The 21791-nt window shown below is 37.8% G+C and overlaps 2 protein-coding genes across 4 annotated transcripts; both read right to left on the bottom strand.

Annotated features, from left to right (window-relative positions):
- Nucleotides 1-363: 363 nt before the first annotated feature.
- Nucleotides 364-8170, bottom strand: LOC146481703 (uncharacterized). Of its 3 annotated transcripts, XM_085107604.1 has the most exons (8): nt 7557-8167; nt 7398-7442; nt 5716-5830; nt 4546-4688; nt 4163-4250; nt 3243-3388; nt 2549-2597; nt 364-1655 (listed from the first exon to the last, which is right to left on the bottom strand). In XM_085107604.1, exons 3-8 carry the CDS (start codon nt 5777-5779, stop codon nt 1624-1626), a joined length of 522 nt encoding a protein of 173 aa, XP_084963730.1. In that variant the 5' UTR covers nt 5780-5830; nt 7398-7442; nt 7557-8167; the 3' UTR covers nt 364-1623. The 3 variants fall into 3 exon arrangements, with proteins under 3 accessions (XP_084963730.1, XP_084963731.1, XP_084963729.1); XM_085107605.1 differs by having other exon boundaries at nt 3314-3388; nt 7398-8170; XM_085107603.1 differs by having other exon boundaries at nt 7398-8166.
- A 2397-nt stretch (nt 8171-10567) lies between these two features.
- LOC146481702 (CD151 antigen-like) lies at nt 10568-21068 on the bottom strand. The gene is made up of 7 exons (XM_085107945.1): nt 20907-21068; nt 17374-17562; nt 16884-16958; nt 15605-15700; nt 14067-14225; nt 13856-13939; nt 10568-12472 (listed from the first exon to the last, which is right to left on the bottom strand). The coding sequence occupies exons 1-7, from the start codon at nt 20967-20969 to the stop codon at nt 12407-12409; spliced, it is 732 nt and encodes a 243-aa protein (XP_084964071.1). The 5' UTR covers nt 20970-21068; the 3' UTR covers nt 10568-12406.
- Between the last annotated feature and the right edge of the window lie 723 nt (nt 21069-21791).

Here is a 21791-nt window from a genome sequence, read left to right as displayed (position 1 = left end):
TTACTTAGGTCGTTAAATTGCCTGCGAACCGCATTGGCAGCTACTTGATCCTTAAAAGGAAGGATAATTCTGATCTTGCGACCGCCTTCAGGCTTCTCTTCCGCTGCCTGTTCCGATACATTACGAAGAAAATCACTAATGATGGAATCTATGAGAGCCCTAGGATAATCTAGGCGACTGAAAATTGAGCGCAATTTGTTACATTCTAAATTGAAAGCTTCTGTTGTGGAACATAGAGCGTACGCGCGATGTAACATTGTTTTCACTAAAGACACCTTGTATCGTTTGTCGGTATGGCTATGGTAATGCAAGAGTAAGCCACTGTTCGTTTGTTTCCTGTAAACTTGAGTTTCAAGTTTAAAAATATTGCACCTTATATCAACAGTTACAAAATACATAAACAATAGCACTGTATGCGCAATTGTGTCAGTTTTAAGTCTTAGAGAGGTTTTCAATTGAGTGTCGTAAAACCATAACCAAAGTAATTACTCTGGCCAATAGCAACAGACGTAAATAGCGCAATGAACCAATCAGAGTTCAAAGCTAATACGTGTAACCGGTGCCAAGCGCGGGAAAACACGTGCAAGCGAGGCACGATTGGTTTTAGTTTTACATCTCATTGGTTGAGAAGTGGCGCGAGTTTTTCTAACCAATCACAGAGCGTAATAAAGCAAAACCAAAGCCAACGCGCAATTACTGTCGACATTCAATTGAAAAACGCTCTAACTCAAGTAAGCAACGTAAAATGCAGAAGGGGAAAGATCTACATACAGCTTTGTTATAGTATAAAGCTTTATAGAAGCACGGACATTCATTTTCTGGCCAGCCTTATACGTATTTAAACTAAGGAGGGCAGAATGCTGTTGGTTAGCTCAACCAGGAGTTAGAACACTTGTAGAATATTATTAAAACTGCCTTGGTAGTAAACCCAGTAAAAAAAGTTTTAATGAACTAAGGTTCAAGTCAGCAGATATCACATAAAATAACATTATCATGGTCATTGATAACGTATCATAATATAAGACAAATTATAATTCAAATTTATTTATTGATAATATAATAGAACATAATATAACATAACATAGCGTAAGAAAACGTAATTAGTCATAACTATAACAAAATTGTCGAATCTGATTGACTATCAGCAACCAAGATTCGAGCATTAATAGGACAGTGTAAGCGTCATACCTAAGTAATTGGACAGCATTGCACTTGACCGGCGTATTTCGTAAATAAAACTAGTGTAACAGAATTGATTTTGTTTATTTGTCACCGCCATTTGTTCTCGGAAATTGTAATGGTTATGATTGATTGGTAACAGGAATTTGAGTCGCCCAATTCAGTCTGTAATCATACGACTGATTACAGACTGGCTATGCGGTCGTCCGATTTTGTTAAACGCATTACGGTATGATTACAGACCAAATTGGACTCCATTCATTCCTATTAACATTATTAATTAAGAACATAACTTATAACGTATCATTAATATAACACAAATTATATAACAAAAACTTGACAACAATAACACAACACAAGGAAATCATAAGGAAGTTGATTACAGACGAGTAATAGCCCCAGTCCAAGGGCACGTTGGCAGCTTCAAACTTTCGAAAGTTTTCCTCAAATTGACTTCTTCTTCTCGGTCAAATTATCTACAACAAATAATAATTTTAAGAAATTAGACTGTTAAACGTATGCAGTAGGCTGAGTACAAAGCATTTTCGCGACGGATTTTGTGCATTTTCGCTGTTTAACCTCGCAAATATTGGGAAATTTTGTTCTCGTCCCAATTTCCGCGCGGTCAAACAACGAAAAACGGACAAAACCGTCGCGGAAAGTTCGCGGAAACGCCTTGTATGCATTCTACGTATGCAGTTGATAGAGAGGTTTAGCATCGCGTATACGTGAAACGCGAAGGCAAAAGTGACCACATGACCACGATTTTCCCGCCATTTTTTGGGATTGCCGGTTGCCGTTTCTACGTGAAAACAGGCTATTTCGCGTTTGCCGTCTACGTGAGAACTACGTAAGTATTTCTTCCTGTTTTCTTATACATATAAGCAGTTAATTGTTGGAAACAAGTACCCGAATAATTTTTCCAGCAAGTCATAATAGAGCAAATTAAGTTTCATGGTTAAAAATCCTTCATAACTCAACCACTCCTTACCGCACTTTTCTTCATGAACTCACCATAGTGAGTCGCAAAACAGCTTAATCAAAACTCACAAAATTAGCTAAAGTCAAAAGGTTCACGCTATTTTACCTGAAACGTGAAACGGTAAGGTGATGTTTGCCGTTTCACGTAAACGCGATGCTAAATATCTCTATTAACAGAACTTCATCATTTGCGAAAAGACGGCTTGGTTAGGGTGGAGAGCGCAAATGTGTTGACCAAGCTTCGCTCAAACCATCTTCTCAACAAAGGAAGTTTGCTTTGCAAAAATATAAAGAAAAAACGTTACTGCGAGGATCTTTCTTCTAATTGATCTTGCATTCACAGTTCCAAAAATATATGTTTCATATATTTGCATTTAAAAAAACTTACTGATGGCCGGAGCATCGGTTTCCCCAACACTGATCTTGCGCCTTGGAGCCTGCGTGAAGAAAAACAAGGTAATTAGGTCTGTCGCTACTGAGGTACAAAATCGTAGTAAAAGTCCATGTTTCTCTTGTCTATTGGGCGAACAAAGGGTGCGCGCGAATACTTGTACGATATTTTACCTGTGTAACGCATTGCGCATGTTCGTTAGGTCCAACCTTTTTCCATCGACTAAATGAATGGTGGACTATACTTTTAAGTGGATCAGTGTCGGTATTAAATAATCAATTCCTCAAAAGCTATTTGTCGTTGCTTCTTTTGTTGTCTTTAAGATCGTGATTCAACCTTCTTCTGAGTAGAAAAGGAAGAAAACGTTGTACAACATTGGACAATAGAGACATTTTCAGTTGAGAGTCGAAAATAATTTCGTGTTTGCTTTGGTTTTACATAACTACGCTCTGTGATTGGTCAGCAAAACACGCGCCACTTTCTCAGCCAATGGGAAGCAAAACCAAACCCAATCGTAACTTTTTCGCGTGCGGTAGTCGCGTTTTCCCGCGCTTGAAATAAATTTGCTTTGGCTTCTGATTGGTCCATCATTGCGTCGTTTTGTGTGTTGTGATTGGTAAAAGTAATTAATTATAGGTCTCGGCTCACGACACTTAGTTAAAACAAAAACCATCCTGCGTGTTTTCCTGACCTTGCATTCGTTCCTTTCTTCTTCTCTTTGTTTCTGTTTTGGCCTCTGTTTCCGTAAACGCTTCTGTTTACCTGTACCTTTATCCAGTTCAGTATTAGTTTCGTCTTCTGGAATAAAACTTTCAGCAACCTCATGGTGAAAAGCATCTGTGAAAAAAAAAAGCGCTCAGAAACGTGTTTATAACTTCCGAGACCCGATCAAGGCTGAAGAATTTCAGGATTATTTTGCAATCATTCAAATTGCTTAAAACTACTGCAAGGATTTTTCACTCATCTTTCATCTACAATCAGACAATCTATCTGACATCAAGACATAATTATGTCTGATCTATTTACTTCTTAATTTGAGATTAGCCAAAGCAAAAAGGGTCGTATATTATCCACTGACTTACTATGGATCTTCTTGGGTCTCTCTTTAGAGCCTTTTTGATCATGGTTTCAGCTCATGTTTTGTTGAGGCTAAGCATTTTTTCTATTGTTAAGCCAGGCATTTCATTTGGAGACAGATGGGAGGGGAGGAGGGGGAAGGGGTGACGAAGGGTGGCATAATAACATAATAACATAATAACATATGCGGGGTTTGAAACAACGAAACCTTCCGACTCAATTTCTCACAAACGACAGACAAAAGATTTCACTTTGGCAGGCGATTTAGAAAACAAACCAGCTTCAACTGTAAGTCACTCCTGGGCTTGATTGGCTGTTAAAAAATTGTATGCACTTCACACAACTGCTAGCCTCCTATGCAGACATTCTGTGGCTCGTCACGTCACGCATTCCAATCCACGTGGGGAAGACTGCGTGACGTGACGAGCCAAAGAACGTCTTTGCAGGAAGCTACACAGCAACTTGCAATAGTGTATATTCCGCCAGGTGTGACAGTATGCTCAAACTTGCGTGACCTAGCGTTTGAGTACGTACTTTTCATCCTCCGAGTCTTGTCGTAGATGTGAGCCGGCGTATCTTTGCGTGGAAAGCCTGGGCTCGTCGGACCACCCATCCGGTTTGACTGCAAATTTTAAAAGGAAAGCTTCATTTTAATTACAACTAAAACGTTTGTGTTTACCCGCCCGGGAAGGGGGGGGGGGGGGGGGGAGGGAGACTCCCGTATAAAAGTGACGGAGGTGATCGTCGGACCTTTAAGGGGTTCGTGGTTTGGTACACCTTATGGTGCTAAAATCTAAAATGACATCCCCCAGAGGTATTGTGGTACCTTTTAGGGTATTGAACCGAAAAATATGAGAGAAAGTAAAAATCATTTTCCTGTACCGGGACGGAAATTAATATCTCGCGGTAATGTTTACCTGATATTGTCCGGGGTAACAAGTCCTTTCCTTCTCACGCTTTGCTTCAGTCCGCTGCTCAGCGACTTTTGCAGGCTCAGTGTCTCCTGATTCGTCAACGGGCTCGTTGATTGCGAGTTCAGCTAGAGTGCTCCTGAGGTACCCTGGGATAGCAGAGTACATGAAAATTCACTTTGGGTGATCATTTCCAAAATTCTCATGACCTCAGGAGTTGAATAAGCAATGATATTACAAGGAGAAATTTGATGCTGATCACTGTTAGGGCTTAAAGGGTTAACCCTTTAATCCCAAACACCATCACTCTGATATTCCTCACTGTTTTTTCACCATCCTTCTTATGATATTGATGAAGAGAATTTGTTTAAAAATCAAGAATTTCACCGTTGCTGATCATTTTCTTTATTCTCATAACCAGTATGTTTGTTCATGTACTAATATTATAAGGAGAAATAGGACGCTGGTCTATATTGGTCACTGTTGAGGATCGGTTTAAACACCGAACTTGACGTAAATGAGCCAAAGTCATCGCTTTTGCTAATTGCATTAGGGTTGGAACTTGTCATGACTTGTAAAGTTCGACTTAAACCGGGCCTAATATCCGGAGCAAACAGACGTCATTTTCCAGTGATAGCACCGAAAAACGACGCCTGTTTATTCAGGCTAGGACTAAGGAATTAAAGTTCCTTTCCGTCAAAACAATGCGCGAAAATAACGAATCTTGCATTAAAGATGTCGGGCATGACACAACATCACCAACCAACGAATGTTCGTAGAACCGGCTTTTTGGGTTCCTATTATACATACTCCAATGTTTCACCCTTTTGTGATGTTTGTGACAGCGACGTACTTTTCTTAGCGAAGTCATTTTAATTGTGCAACGCTGTCTCTTGACTTTCTTCGGCAAAGACCGTTTTCGTACGCGACTTCGTCGCTCGTCGGACACTCTTCGTCGTTCGTCGGTCACTCTTCGTCGCTCGTCGGTCACTCTTCGTCACTCATCGGTCACTCTTCGTCGCTCGTCGGTCACTCTTCGTCGTTCGTTGGTCACTCTTTTCGGCGCATAAAAAGACAACTCGACGCAAGCAATGTCTACGCCTTTCCTGTTTTCATTCCTATTGGAAGTGTTGACGAAACAAAACAATATATTTTTTTAATTAATTCTTTAACTACCTGACCATTGTGAAGAAGACGTCATAGGAAAATATCCTGGTGTGTCTCTTCGGTGATGAAACATCCTCTTTCAGTTTCCAAACGATTTCAAAGGGTTGTCGTCACAAAATGTCACCTGGAACGAAAACAAAAAAGATTCCCAATGCGTACATGCGCCTACTATGGTTTATTTTTCTATAATATCAGATTAATCGGTAGATTTATTTTAGTAAAGCTCTTACTATATGGAATATATTATTAGCATAAAAGGTAAAATGTGTATCAAGATTAAGCTCGCAGCAGTACATTTGCTACACTACCAATATACCAATAATCGAGCCCAAATAAAACCCACGCGCGCGTTTCGCTAGTCGCGCGAAGATACGTGAGGAGAGACGGGGATCTCCGTTGACAGTGATTGTCACAGTTTGATGAGGTTCAGACTAATTTTCATTCATTCCCTCTTAATTCTTTTACAGTCGAACTTCTCCTTTATATACGGACACCTCTATAATACGGACACCTCTCTATTACGGACAGTTCACTTGGTCCCCGAGAGACCGAAATTCATATAAAGACTACCTCTCTAATACGGACACCTCTATAATACGGACACTTATTCCTGTCCCCTTGGTGTCCGAAATAAAGAGATTCAACTGTAGTACATAAACTAAATAAGGATCACCTTAAAATTTCGAAAGGACCCACCCCCCCCCCCCCTCCCTTGTTTTTTTGCTTTCGGATTTTAATACAGGACAGCCTTTTTCATGTACTGTCATGGTGTCGCTCGAATAGGCAAAATATAGATGACAGAGTGATCCTTGCGGCGGAGGTGGCGAAAAATAGACACAATGGCTAGAAAAAACTGAAATATGCTTAACAAACTAGCCTGATATTTCGATTTACAACAAAAACCTTCCTCGGGAGCTGAACGGGAAAAAAATTGTTCCTTTTTTCCGTTCAACCTCCGAGGAGGGCTTTTGTTGCGCGTACCTTCTCTATTTGATCTAAGGATATGGTTAACAAGCAGGTTATGTTTGGGGACGCTACCTTCAAGAAGCTGTTGCTTTGCGAGGTTTGCTAGCGTTTTCTGGATTTTCATAGAACCGTCAAATTCTAGCGCTACTTGAAAGATTTTACGATAGCTTTGTTTCACTATTTTGCTATTTATCTTTTATAGAAAGAGATGTGCCGCGCTCAGATCGGGGCAAATCAGTTGAGCTATGGAAATGAAATTAGTAAATTTTCCTTTTTCTTTCTAATAATGCCCGGAGAGCAAAATTTTCTTCGATCTTCCTACTCTAGTTTTACATCTGTATCATTATTAACTCAGCATAGTGTCTAGTTTCAACTATTTTTCCTCAGACGTTGACTGTTCAGTTCGAATCTTACGATTGCTAACGTAACGATCTTAGCATTGCTGGCTAGCAGTGCTTATTCATGATAGGACCAGAGAGTAAACTTTAAATAATTTTTGTCTGTGAACGTCTTACGAAAAGGAAGATACGCTGATACTCGGCTGTTCTCCTCCGCAATATTTTCGAGTATTTCTTTCAACATATGATTTTCGATCAAGTTCTCATGTACTCATTTCCTTTGTGCACTCAAAACAAATTATACAATAGAATGAATATAAAAGCATTAATGTTCAGTGGTTATAACACTGGTAATAATACATTATTGAACGCAAGATTTGCAAATACCTTTGTCGAGCGTTCCTTTGTAGCAGTGAACTTAGCGACCGTGTGCTATCAAAAGAAAGAAAAAGAAATAAACAAAAATTGGTTCAGTGTTTGGGATCTTTCCAAGAAAGGATGTCGAAAAAGTGGAAGACATTACTGACAGAAAAGAATTCCACTTACTTTATAGTTCAGCGTTAGAGAAATTTGGCAGTACGTTCCAAGAGAAACAAAATGATGCGTCGAGTTGTTGCATTCGCTGTTTCAGTCCCATCTACAAAGAGAAAGCTTAGTGATTGGCTCGGTTTTGACCAATAAAAACCCCAAATGACAGAGGTTGAAGTCAAAGTATTAACTCGTTAATGTCAAAGCTTCCGCAACAGCAAAAATGTCGGTTTTCCTTTGATCATTTAAGCAGCAATTTATCAGCTAATTAATGAATTAATTTATTACACCCATTTTGAAATCACTCGTGTTCCTTGCAATCTGATTGGTTCTCAACAGTGTGATTTATTCACGAATCGCACCATTTTCCCCTCTAAATCGCATCCTTTTTTTTGCCCTTGAAAATAAATATGAAATAATAACAACCAATCAAATTTCATGACTTACCTGCTTTTGCTAATCAGATTGCAGAAAAATAAAGGGCAAAAAAAGTCATTTTGGGGGAATTTTGCAATTTCTGTTCCCCAAATTTCCCCTTTTCCAAAAAATTATTAATATTGACAAAAAAAATCAGTATGATTTCAAAATGGGTGTAATAAAGTGGTAGCCTGCGTGGCCGGCGTAATCCCCCTCATTTTTTCTCGCCTCCCTAACTCCCCCCTTCCCCTCCCCCGATTACGCCGGCCACGCAGGCTGTAAAGTGGTAATTGAACTTCATGTCGTGCAATTTTGGTCTGAAATCATACTTGTGATTTCAAATCGAACTCGCGCTGCGCTTGTTCGATTTTGAAATCACGCGTATGATTTCAGACCAAATTGCACTCCACTCAGTTCGACACTTAGACTAAAAATATTGTGCTGCAAACAGATAAACAGAAACAAATCTAAATGAATCTGCTGTCCTTTTATATATTAAACAATTTTTCCTTATTGTGTGGTTTTTCAATATTACTCGAATTTCTGTTACAGGTTCTGGTCACAGTTTATTTTTATTTGTAATGAAAGATGCGTGAAAGTAATAAAATTACTTCCACCATCGTCAAATTGAACGATGGCACTGATTACTGCTGTTACATTTTTTTTATCTTCTAAAGCTTTCATTTTACGTTTTATTGGCCTTATTAATTACTTAGCTCTCGTTAATTTCAATGTAAGCATGTGCCCAAAGACCGCCAATGCAGTGGACTGCAATGGACTGGGGTCCCGTGCTCCTTACTGCGCATGCACGTTGGTGCATCTTGTAGGGAGGGGCCCATATTTCAGCGCATGTGCATGAATCTAAATCTTGTTTTCTCTTTCTTATGAACTTCATGCCCTTAAAAATCCCAGTCACATGTACTTCAGTAATCACATTCTATAATTAGTCCAAGAAAAATGACTGATGACCAAAATTCACAGAAAATGCTAGTGGATTGTACTCATATTGTCGATGTTGAATTTAGCGTTGACCCGTAGGATTTATTCCACGGTTGACGTGTTTACAATTATTTGCATGCGAAATATATAACGCAATCATATGAAAAAATTACAACCCGAGTTACTTATTCCCTTCCGAATGGTTCATAAAGTCCATAAACAACGAATTAAATTAAACAGGCTTGGGTCATAGCGAGCAAAGGCGAAAAACATTCTCGACCCAAGTGCTTAACAATCTGAATGACATGGACATGCGCAGAACTGTGAACCCCTCCCTTCAAGGACAATACAGCTGAAATCAGGAGCCTTACAGGAGAGGGGAGCGAATCTCCCTTCCGAATCTTATTCAAAGCACAACATGGCCACCACGTGATTGGCTCTGACCAAGAGCTAACGCTCAGAAACGTCAGCTCTTCAATCTTTTTACGGTTGTTTTAAATTACTTTATCAACTTACTTGATAAAACAAAATATTCGTTCCCACTTCCCCCACCGAGCCAGCACCACAGTTTCTTTATAAAGTAACTTCGTTGCCCATTGCAATATTCCATGGTATAAATCTTACAATTTTACCATTCATTCAACAAAAACCTGGAAAACTACCTTATTCTCCGCTGTCTATTTCATACCGTCAAATGTCTAACTTGTGCATCACTTCGCTGACTGACAATTTCAAGTTATTGATGATTTTTTTTAGCTGTTTAGCTGTGTTTAGCCATTTCTTGTTGACCGAGATGTTTTTTTCAATAAGTGTAATTAACAATTATTCCACGCGCGCATGTTGGCTATGAGATGATAGATAGCCAACCAGGCGCGAAGCGCCGAGTTAGCAAGAACAACCAGAAGATAGCTATTTCTCGGGCATGGTATAATGGCTCATATACCATGGGCGCTAAGCCAATCAAATCCCTGGAATTGCATTATACAATGATCCAGTTTTTAATAAACGGCGTTAGCTCTCTCGATGAGCACTTTTTTTTGCCTTTAGAGTAAACGTCGAAACAAAATATTGTTTAAATAATATATATATATATAAAAAAAAAAAAACTCAAAATAAGAAGACTCGGATTTATTAATCTGAAATATTTCAGCTTCTTTCTCATTGAACGATTCCTTCCATAGGCGTGCACGATATTCCGATATGGCGTTATTTTTCACGAGCCACGAAGACAGAACCATCGTATTAACTGTAAAGCCGGACTTGTTTACCATTTACCAGAAAGTTCTGGGCCCGGTTGTCCTAAACCCGATTAATGCTAATCCCCGATTAAAAGTTAACCGAGGTTTTCATCTCGCTAGTTAAAAGTTTTTTAAAGTTGATTTTAAGCTAAAGGTAAAGAAAAGTATACGTCAAAATTGAAGGGTAAAAGATCCTTTCGAAAAACGGTTATTGATTAATAATTAAACGGGAACCAAACTTTACGTTAACCTAGGATTAGCTTAATCGGGCGTTAATCAACTGGACCCATCTGGACATTTGAACCAAGGTGCCCGTTCTAGACTTCTAGAAGTCTAGACATCTAGACGCTCTACCCCAACACCTCAGGGAGTGGGGGGTGGGGGGGGGGGGTGAAAGTCACTACTGACAAGAGCACATCTAAGACTCGGTGACAATGCATTTTAACTACAGATTTATTGAACGCTTGCAAGAATTTAAGTTAGCAAGGATATTTTGATGACTACAAATCACCATTTAAAACGAACTTAACAATCAACCAAAACAAGGATCAACAAGATGCAAAAAGAGGAATAAATGCTTCAGCATAAAACTGCAGGAAAAGTCAATCCAATCAGGTGTTGTATAACCTTACGCTTGGAGTCATTATGCACCTATCAAGGGCGGAAGCGGAATAAATGACAAGTATATAGTTGAAGGAGATACAAATCAGCCTTAACCCTTTAACCTCTAATACCAAAGAACAAATTCTTCTATCTTGTCCCTATACTTTTGTTATAAAAGTACTGGGGAGAAGTTATTAAAATACCAAAAAAAAAATTCACCTTAGGTGATCATATCATTAATTCTCATAACCTCAGGGGTTGAATAAGCATTGATATTACAAGGAGAAATTTGATGCTGATCAGCTTTTAAAAAGGGTTAACCTTCTCACGATTCTGCACAAAACCTGAACCGTTATTTTATAATTCACAAAAAAATTGAACACTAAGCACATCTTAGTCTTAGTAGAAAGGATCCAATTACTTTATGGTCAGAACTTGTATGCACTGTAATGGATCACTACTTTCTCCCAACCCAGTATTAAAGAAACAGCAAAACTGCAAATGACAGAGGATTAATTAGCAACCCCTTTCTTTCTTGAAGTTTGCAAGCAGCATGGATATCATACACTCCTCCAACACCCTTGAAGAAAACAGATACAAAATACAAACACACTGTTCATGTAATATATCAAACACGAGACACAGTGTTTCATCACATATCAAACACCGAGAAGAGAGTTGAAAATACGACGCGTAGCGGAGTATTTTTGACGAACTTCGAGGTTTTTGATACTGTGATGAAACACTGTGACGAGTGTTTGATATAACTTCTCAAACAAACTGATTTTGAAGGAGAAATTAAGGATGCAAAAACGAGGAGTTTTTCATCAGATATCCAAACACGTCACGGTGCATGATTTCCTCTGTCTTAGGCTTTTGAATTATTAATGAGTTTGAGAATGAGATATCCACTATAGAGAACGAAACATAAAGAGCAATCAAGGAGCAGCATCATACAGCCATCTTACACAGGTGTCTATCAAAACGGGAGATAGTGGGGGAGGGGTGGGGACTGAACTGCACCCCCCCCCCTTCCTTACTGTACCCATTCCAGTTCACACCCCTTCATGGTGGTTCACACACTATGCACTATTTTCATTTTACAAAATATCATCTGACGATTAGCAACACATTCTCTTTTTTTCGCCTACTTCCTGCTAGGTTGGAAATTCAGACCACTAAAGCCGCTTGCATTCTGTAGCCTTGCTGTCCTCTCTGCTTCCTAGGTCTGCCCCATCTTTCCCCAACATACCAAAAAGAATTGAAGTATGGAAGGGACTGATACAAGTTCAGTCTTCAAAATCACAAGGGGAAAAGTGATTCTAAAACACTTCTTCTCAAGACAGTATTAGAGAGGAAAAAACATCAGCTTTTGCATTGCAAAACTAGAGATTTGACTGTACAACATACCAAACAACATGAATAACAAGAGCGCTGGCAGAGTGGTGTGCCACCCTCCCTACTTCAACAGAACTCAACTCAATGCTCTTCTGATGCCACACCTAACAAACTTGCAAATAACTTTAGAAAGAAAAGGATTGCAACAATTTTCATTAAATAGTCTAAGACCCATTCACACTTCCTTAACTAAATTATTAAACGAGAGATACATGCAAGGATAAATAATTATCTGCTGCCATTACAGCTGCTGATTGGCCAGCTAGCAGGTCGTTACATCACTTCATACTCTTTCTTGATGGATCGCATGAGGCAGCAAGCAAAAATGATGCCGATCAACTGGAAAAGAAAAAAAGCAACAGTGTTAATGATAATGCATTTATATACCGCATTTTCTATTCATATATATTCAAATGCGGTTTACATCAGCATATGTCCATTAGCAACCTCATCCTACCCACCCAACCCATGAAATCATGAAACAGCACAAAGACCAGACCAGCACACCGGGAACTCCATGCCCTACTCTTTGCGATTAGTGTCTGGGTTCTTTAACGTCCCACAGGGCTAGGGTTATGAACATTGAAGTGCTGTGAGACGGGGGCTATGGTTTATCGTCCTTATCCGAGAAGACTAGAAAGTCTAACCATTTGCAGCTGTCATTACAAAGGCAGCACTTTCTCCTCAGTTATTTAAAGACCCTGAGTGTTGGTCCGGCCGGGGTTTGAACCCACGGCCACACGCACGGTAGTCCGATGCTCAATCAACTGAGCTAACCGGTCGGCGGTTAAGTGTTGAGTTAGTCAATCTAAAAAGATGGTCTTATAATAATTTAATCCTTTCACTAGCCTGTGATCAGTCAAAATGCATCACAATTTGACACTTAAAACTCATACGGGAGTTGAAACATGTACCAAGCCCACAACATACAAATAATCATTATTTTTTTTGCTAAGTACCATATTTGATAAAACTTGCCATTATAAACAAAGCACAAACTTTTGCACTTAAACTATGCCACAATAATAAAGAGATTTGATTCATCGTTTATTTCTTTGCTATAAAATTTCCAAAGATGGCACATATGATATTGTACATTTGCAAACTTTTGCTTTTTTTGTAAAGTACAAAGTTGACTAAACATTATTAAGTACATATAGACATGCTAATGAGAAAAAACTAATAGAATAATTAATGAATACTATTTAAAATTGAAGATGACAGAAGAGCTGTAACAGTTGTCATTATTTTGTCTTCAAGGGGCACTGTAACGGCGATTTTGCTGTATTTTGGTCAAATCTGCTCAAATATTTGACAAAGAAATGGCCTGTTTTGTAACATGAAATTGTTCTTACAACACTGTAATGGAAATATTAAGGTTTTCTCCCACAAAGAACAAAATATAATCAATTTTCAGCAACTTCTCTAAAACACAGAGGAAGAACCTGAAAAAGTTGGCCAATTTTTTCAAGTTGCAATCCACTTGCATCCTAGCTATCCACAGCCATACATAATTAACAGTAGTTTCTGTGCACTGGTAGGGTTATTGTTAACAAAACTCAACCATGATTTTAATGATTCCATTGAAACAAAAAGGTTTTTTGGCTATTCAAAGCGACACTAAAAATAGATGACACCGTCTTTTTTAACTGTTAACTTGCCTGCTGCTCTGTAGACCTACATGTATTAATGTCATATATAACGGACAAAAATTCGACAAACCTGAATAAAGGCAATACCAATACCAACTCCTCCAACAATAATTAGGTGATCTTTGAGGTATTTTTCAAATTCTGTCAAACATCCCTAAATATAGACACAAAGAGGAAATGGGTGAAGGAGAATATCATAATATTATTCGATTTTTAGAATGTAGAAGTGCAAAGGATTTTTTCTGCAACTGCACATTGCAATAATTATTATTAATGCTCACTTTGGACTTGAACACTGAGGAGCTCGCATTTTTGGCTTCACCGACGGTGCCAGGGCATGCTGCAGTATTGTTACAACAAGATTTTGGGAAAGGAGCAGCTGATGCATTATTCTGCAAGTATAACTGGTACCCCTTGTCACCTACTCCACAGCAATCAAACTGCAAAACAATAACACAACTTGCAGTTAGCATGCACGGCGTTTCTAAGTTTCATAAGGATCTGATTTAAACTTGAAACATTAACAAGAGTTTAGCATAATGATATTGAGGTTAATATGGGAGAGCACCAGTTGACTCTTTCAGCCTGCAGTTCCACCTGTGGTCTTACCCCCCATGCATCAGGGGCACCCAACGGATTGTTTCGGTAAATTATTTGTTCGGAAGGCCCTTAATCCCCTACAATTTTCTAAAAATAATTTTCTAATAATAACTTTCGTGATATGGGAAATTTAAGGCCTGGTGTTTTCGGATTGATAAAAATGTCGTTTCGGATACCGAAGAAAGATCAGCTAAGATTTTCGGAAAGGAAATAAGACCTAAGTTTTTTGGGAAATGGACAAAAATGCCCTAGTAATTTTGAAAAGACTCAAGTTCCCCTAGAATGACTGAACAGATAAAAATATTATAGCGCAGCTTAAACGAATCTACAGAGCTTTAAAGGCACTCCAGATAGCCTAAAATAGCGTTTCAAAGGATCTGAGAGAAAACTCCCATTGGGTGCCCCTGATGCATTCCCTTATGCTAGACACACTTGATTTATTAATGTGTATTTTATTTAGCCCTATCAATCATCACTTTCTCTGAAGACACACTTGGTTTATATTTGCTGTGTAAACCCTCTTAATCATCAGTGAATAACTTTCTCTGAAGGCACACCCACTTTGTCTGAAGACACACTTGATTCATTACTGTGTAATAAACTGTCAAGCGGATTAACATTTTCAAACCAAAAAAAATATTTGTAAAGTCACTAACCCCCTTAATGTGCGTGAGGTATGTGCATATATCAAAACATTTTCATACACTAGTACTCATGTAACATAAAAGCTGTAATTTGTTTTTTGCATGTAGTGAATCACTTATCCGTTCCAACAGAGACATAATTGAGGTAGTACGTGTGGCCGAGTAGTTAGAGGCGCGGACGCGCAATCTGGAGGCCCCAGGTTCGAGTCCCTTCTGTGACCACTAGACGGATTTGTTTCATGGTAGTCTTCTGTTCAAAATTATCCTCAACCACTCTTTGTAAACAGCCAACTGGTAAGCAACTCCGTTGGATTCTAAAGGAGTTTCTGTTCTGTTTGTTTCAAATATTTCAGTTTGATTACACAGATCCACAAGCTTCTAGCTTTAAATCTAACTGTGTATAAATAAATTTGCTTTTTGTTTTAATTGATCACATAGAACTTTTCAAGATAAATGCAAGTTTAACAAAAATAATTTGTGAAATGCATGACTTGTTATATCAGAGCTCATTTTGTAAGAGTTCTTAGAACTACACATATGTTAACTGGAGTTTCTGCTGCAGATGATGAACATACCATGTCTTGGACTTTGTTTATTGCCTTCCTGTAAGCCTCATTTTTAGAATAATTCTTCACACCTTTTGTTAGTCCCTCTTTAGCACTACCCTCAAGCTAAAAAGACAAAGGAAACAGGCACATTCAAATAAATATAAATTAAATCAACAACAAACTTGGGTAATAAACTAAATCAATATATTTTACAATACATTACAAATATTATTTATAATGCAAACAAAACACATCAATAAGGCCTCAGTTCCTCTTTTGAGTAGCTGACTCACTTGGACCCTTGAATGATAAAGAAAAAAGGGATTGTTCCCATGAAATGTAGAGAAAGACAATGGGAATTAGGAGCTTAGATGGTTGGGTTTAAAAACCCGAGTGCCTGCATTTGCTGCCGCAGACAGAACAGAATGGAAACAAGGAATATGTAACCTAATTCTCCACTGCGAGAAATGAATGACAATGATGACGCTTACTCATTGATGGTGATCACAACATACTGATAGTGTTGATGATGACTGATAATGATGATGATGATAATGACGATGACTGATAATGATGATAATGACGATGATGACTGATGATACCGATGATGGCTGATGATAATGATAATGAAGATGATGACTGATGATAATGATGATGACTGATGGTAATGATAATGACAATGATGACTGATGATAATGATGATGACAATAATGACGATGATAATAATGATGATGACTGATGATAATGATGATGACGATAATGACGATGATAATAATGATGATGACTGATGATAATGATGATGACCGATAATAAAGATAATGATGATGATGACTGATGATAATGATAATGACGATGATGACTGATCATAATAATGATGACTGATGATGATGATGATGATGATGATGATGATGATGATGATGATAATGACGATAACTATGAAACTTTTCCACCAAGAGATCAGTATGGAAGCTGCCAGGGGGCTGACCAATATAAAGTATGTTGACTTGGTTTTCTCCTCGTTAACATTTCCCTTACATGTATGTCTCCTTCTCAATTTCTCATAACCGGCACCTATGCTCTATGCTTCCTTTTAAGGTTTGCTCATCAACAAGTTATCTACACATTACACAAAATAATATGGAAATGTCTGCTAGCTAAAATCATCCTTTGCTTTTGTTATTTTGTACCTTAAAGTTGCACAAGAACATAATAATTTGCTGCGTTCCATTGAAAAAGGAGCTACATGATGATTGCATATTTTGTGAGCCATAATTTGACCAAAAATTATGCACTTTCAACAACTTACTTTTCCTCTGTAGGCGTATGCTAGCGCACCAGCTGCAATTTCCAGGATGAAAATGATTGCCAACAACACAGCAAACTGAAACAGACCACAGTTCAATTAGTGCAAATAATAAAACGAACAAAGAAAATCACACCGTGTTTTGCAATGAGATAATTCTTGGAGGCAAGCAGATTAGAATTGGACAAGTGGCCTATTTTGTGAGAAGTATAATGATAAATTGCATTCGACGAGAAAGAATGTACTCCTTATACAGACTGGAGTCAAGATTGTATGGGACAGTCGATCAATGAACAAATAGATTCTTGGGACGTGTTTTCTGGCATCCCCAGCAGATTTTGCAGGGGCGAATGACATGGGATTGAGATCATTGAAAGCACTCCCTAATCTTTGATTATTGCTAGTTTAGGTAAACTCAAACTAACAAAAAAATAAAATCTGCTTGTAAGTTCATGGGGATGATTTGGTTCTGCAGTAGGACTGAAAAACTCACCGTCGTAACCATGCAGTAGTTTTCCTTGTATGCACCGCAGCAACCTAAGAAGCCGACGATGCTGACAATAACACCGATGACGATCAGAAAAACTGGACCTGTCGTCAGACTGCTGTCACTGATTTGAATGAACTCTCCATACTTCAATTTTATGTATGCACCAATGGCAATCAAAGCAATACCGGAGACCTGAAAAGATAATTCACAACAGATTTTTATTAAAAGCCAGTTCGGAAGTACAAACTATTTTTCCAAATTACCATATACTTGAAGAAAATCTTACAAGGTGGTTCTATCTTTGAAGTCTGTGGATAAAATCCTAAAGTGTGACCATTCAAATGAAAGCTACTGAGCAGTACTTTCCTGTTGTGCTTTTTATTATGCTCTACAAGGTAGTTCTATCTTCCCGGTCTGTGGATGAAATCCTAAAGTGTGACCATTCAAACGAAAGCTAATGAGCAGTACTTTCCTGTGGTGCTGTTTATTATGCTGTACAAGGTGTTTCTAAGTTTTGAGTCTGCTGATGAAATCCTAAAGTGTGACCATTCAAACGAAAGCTACTGCATGAGCAGTACTTTCCTGTGGTGCTGTTTATTATGCTGCACAAGGTGATTCTAACTTTTGAGTGTGTGGATGAAATCCTAAAGTGTGACCATTCAAATGAAAGCTACTGAGCAGTACTTTTCTGTGGTGCTGTTTATATGCTGTACAAGATGTTTCTAACTTTGAGTCTGTCGATACAATCCCTAACTGAAACCATTCAAATGAAAGCTTCCTTAAGGAGAACTTTCGCATGGTAAGTTTTTTATATTCTGCAGATGAAGGTTCTAACTTAAGAAAAATTATGGGCATATTTATTAATTTACTTATTTATTTTATCACCCCCCTCCTCCCAAATTTTTAAAGATTAAAAAAGCCAAATTTTAAATCAAGATCACAAACTAAAACCTGTGTGACTATTTCAGTGGAGCTTCTTTGGGAAATACTTGCTTTCCTGTAGTACTGCCTAATCTTACGGATTAGTTATTTTAACATTTGACACTGGATGAAACCCTAGTATATAACACCATACCTGTTTTACTTTTAGTTTTTCTAGGTAAGAGTGTTACATGTACTGATCTGTCATTTTATACATTTTCATGCCTAACACTAAAAATATAAACATAATGATAAAACAAAATCATCATCAAAAAATGAACATGTTTTCTAAAGTTTTCTTTCTGTACAATTTAAGATCCAAGGCTTCAGCAAGGAATAAGTTATAGTGCATCCAATATTACATGTATATCCATCGATCCCCAAGATAAAAAATGGGTTAATTTAAAAAAATTTATTCAATTTTGTTGCCAACTCTATAGCAACTCAGATGCTTGTAAGGAATCAAAACACATTGAAATGACTGAACACAATATTACAAAGCAAATAAACATTTCAAAACATAACAGAGGGTTAGCATAATAATTATTACTAATGTCAGATGTTATAATAAAGATTTTGACGGGGCAAAATTTATGACATTTGTATAACAAAAATTTCTGCTCCAGAAATTTTATATGATTTTCTGTTATCCTATAAAAATGTGTCATCTAAAAATTGAACACAAAATTCATATACAACAGGGGTTTCATTAAGATTTTGAACAGTTGGGTTAAAGACGGTAGCGGTCTTCTATTAGAAAGGTTGGTTGAGGTGTTTAAGCAGCTGGGCAAAGTCAAAGGCTGCAGACGGTCGATTTGCCCAGTACCTGACATGCGCCCTAAATAATGAACCCCTGATACAACATAAATTATTTGTTGACTCTACTCTACTTTCTTTTATTTGCCTGTGGTATAACAGTTCAGAACGATCTCCCTTCACAGGCTGTCAACTTTTGCCATGAGTTTTTGCATGTGGCCTTGTCAAATTCCTTCAGGAGACTTGCTCGAAAGTTTTATCTGCTGGTTTGCACTTTGTTTGGAATAAAAAGACTATGATTATGGGCAAGATTTTAGTTTTATCCTTTTATCACAAAACAAAGCACAAAGGGGAAGAGGGCTCATTCATATGTGAGGCGCAGAGTGCATTGTATGGATTGTTTTTGTGAGAAATTGTTGTGGTAGAGGCTACTGGCTGTTGGTAGAGCAAAACATTGAACAGTAATATATTGTTCTGCACTCCACATGCATAAAATTATACTTTCCTAATTTTCAATTAAAATTGTACTTTGTTCTATAAAATTACTTACATTACTGGAGCAAGGATAAAAGGAGAGTGGGCTATATCCGGGAGAGACAGGGGGGGGGGGGAGGAGAGAGTGGAGGGGAGGGGGTGTGGGGTTTTTCACCAGGACAAGTAAATGCTTGAGCAAGTGCTTTTTGTTTCCATGGAAGCACGGTTGATAATTTTCAACCATCGAGACTTTGAATAGTATCAGTTTTGTTTGACAAGATAAATTTTGGTGTGAAAACTTATGTTTGGAGTTAATTGGCTTGAAGGAATTTCGTATTTAAGTTAGGAGCGGGAAGGAAGTTTGATTTAATGCTTGATACAGACAAAAAAAAAACTCTGAATGTTAAGATTTCTAAGCCGGATATTGAATAATAAACCCCAAATATTATTGGCAAAAAATTCATTGAAAGCCTGCTTATCTCTAATACAAAATCGAAGTCGCAACAAAATATTCGTTCGTCCGTTAAATTTGCATATATCAATATTTCCGTCACAGGATAATTCGAAAATTAAAATATTTTTTTGGTAAAACCTAAACACAAGCATGCATGTTTAAAGTCTTTTTTAAACCTCAAATTCTTTCGTCTCGTTTCTCGGAAATCACGAACCGTGCATCTAGGTATAGTATCAAGAATAGTTCGCTTCTTAATTCGTGCTTTGTATTAGTATCATTTTACACTCCTCTACATCGATAATTCACTGCTCTTCTTTCATTTCCCTGTAAAAGTAACTTTCAGGGGTTCATTTGTGCTAAAAAAGTGAAAATTAAGTTAGCAGACGGGTTCAATGTGGCAGCTTAAACCAACCAAGCGTAAATTGTTAGATAAACGGCGTCCAAATTAACTTGTTTGGTTGTAGCCCGCAAAAGAAGCGAAATTTGCATGTCTAAATGATATTTCGGTTTACTTTCAACTAATGGATTTAATACAGTCTCCTTTTAAAACTATAAAGGCCAAAATGTAGAACTTCCTATAAAAATAGCGCGTAGGTACATGTACAAGTTGATATAAGTAAATAATCGTACAACTCCTCGAAAGGGTCGCGACGGCCTGGCATAGTACGTATGGGGCGACAGAAAACTTTCCTCTTTCGTGTCAACGCAAAATATCAATTCATGGCTATACACTGAGCAAAACCACGCGTAAAAATGCTATGAAAAACCTCGATTTTCATCAGCGAGCTACATGCACAAACACATTTCCCGCGATAAGGAGACTACAAACCACAACTGAAGACAAAATTTATGCGCCATGCAAAACAGCAATATACAACATCGTTTCATAACTTTCCACGCAAAGCGGTCACGACAGGCAATTTGTACTCACCCAGAAAATGAAGTTGAAGAAGAACAACAGATATTTGATTAGGACCATGCCACCAGATGCCATCTTGTCTTTTTTTCTCCCTTCGCTTCAAAAACGAATGAAGGTCAACTCCAGACTTGCAATGCAAATGATCAAGGTACTCTAGTATGTTAATTTCACCTGAACCCATTTTAGCATAGCACGTCACTTTCGCCCGATTTCATTGGCTGTTTGCAAATCCCGTGAGACCTGTCGCCTACAGTCTGCATGTCATTCCGCGTGTCAGCTCTAAGCAGTAAATAAAGTTCATGAGGTCATGAAATATATCAGAATATTTGCACGCAGGATCGTTTAATAGTTCCACGTTCTCGTGTGCATTAAATAAACATTCAAAGAACGACTTAAGATATTTGCAAGCTGTCTTAATATAAGCTACAAAAATGATGTAATTAATTACATATGGTGCACAAAGAAATTTTAATCCCTGCGAGAGTATTCACTTTTTTTTCAAACGGTGTTATAGTGGAAAAAATGGACGCTTATAATACATGCATGGACGACCAAGAATAAAAGGTTAAATTACAGACGCTTGCAATGTTAATTGAAGCATAAATATTTTTTCCGCAATCTTCAAATAGAGAATATTACTTCGCTTATATTTTAAGTCTTGTAGACAACAAATCACTGCATGTGTCCGTTAAAAAGAATGTTTGAAAGCCGTTGAACTTGATCAAAAATACTGAATTAATTTACGAAACAAATACCAGGACAAAACTTGTGATTTTTTAAGCTGATAGGAGTTTGTTCTGGAATGTTTGAATTTAAGGTAATTAACTTAAGGGCATTTTTCAATAGGTCCAGGGTACACAATACCGTGAATATTTTAAATCACCTTTGTTTAAAGAA

This window comes from Pavona decussata, unplaced genomic scaffold (genome assembly GCF_977016875.1).
Source record: "Pavona decussata unplaced genomic scaffold, jaPavDecu1.1 SCAFFOLD_48, whole genome shotgun sequence".
NCBI lineage: Eukaryota > Metazoa > Cnidaria > Anthozoa > Scleractinia > Agariciidae > Pavona > Pavona decussata.
This window is presented reverse-complemented; position numbering and strand designations above follow the sequence as displayed.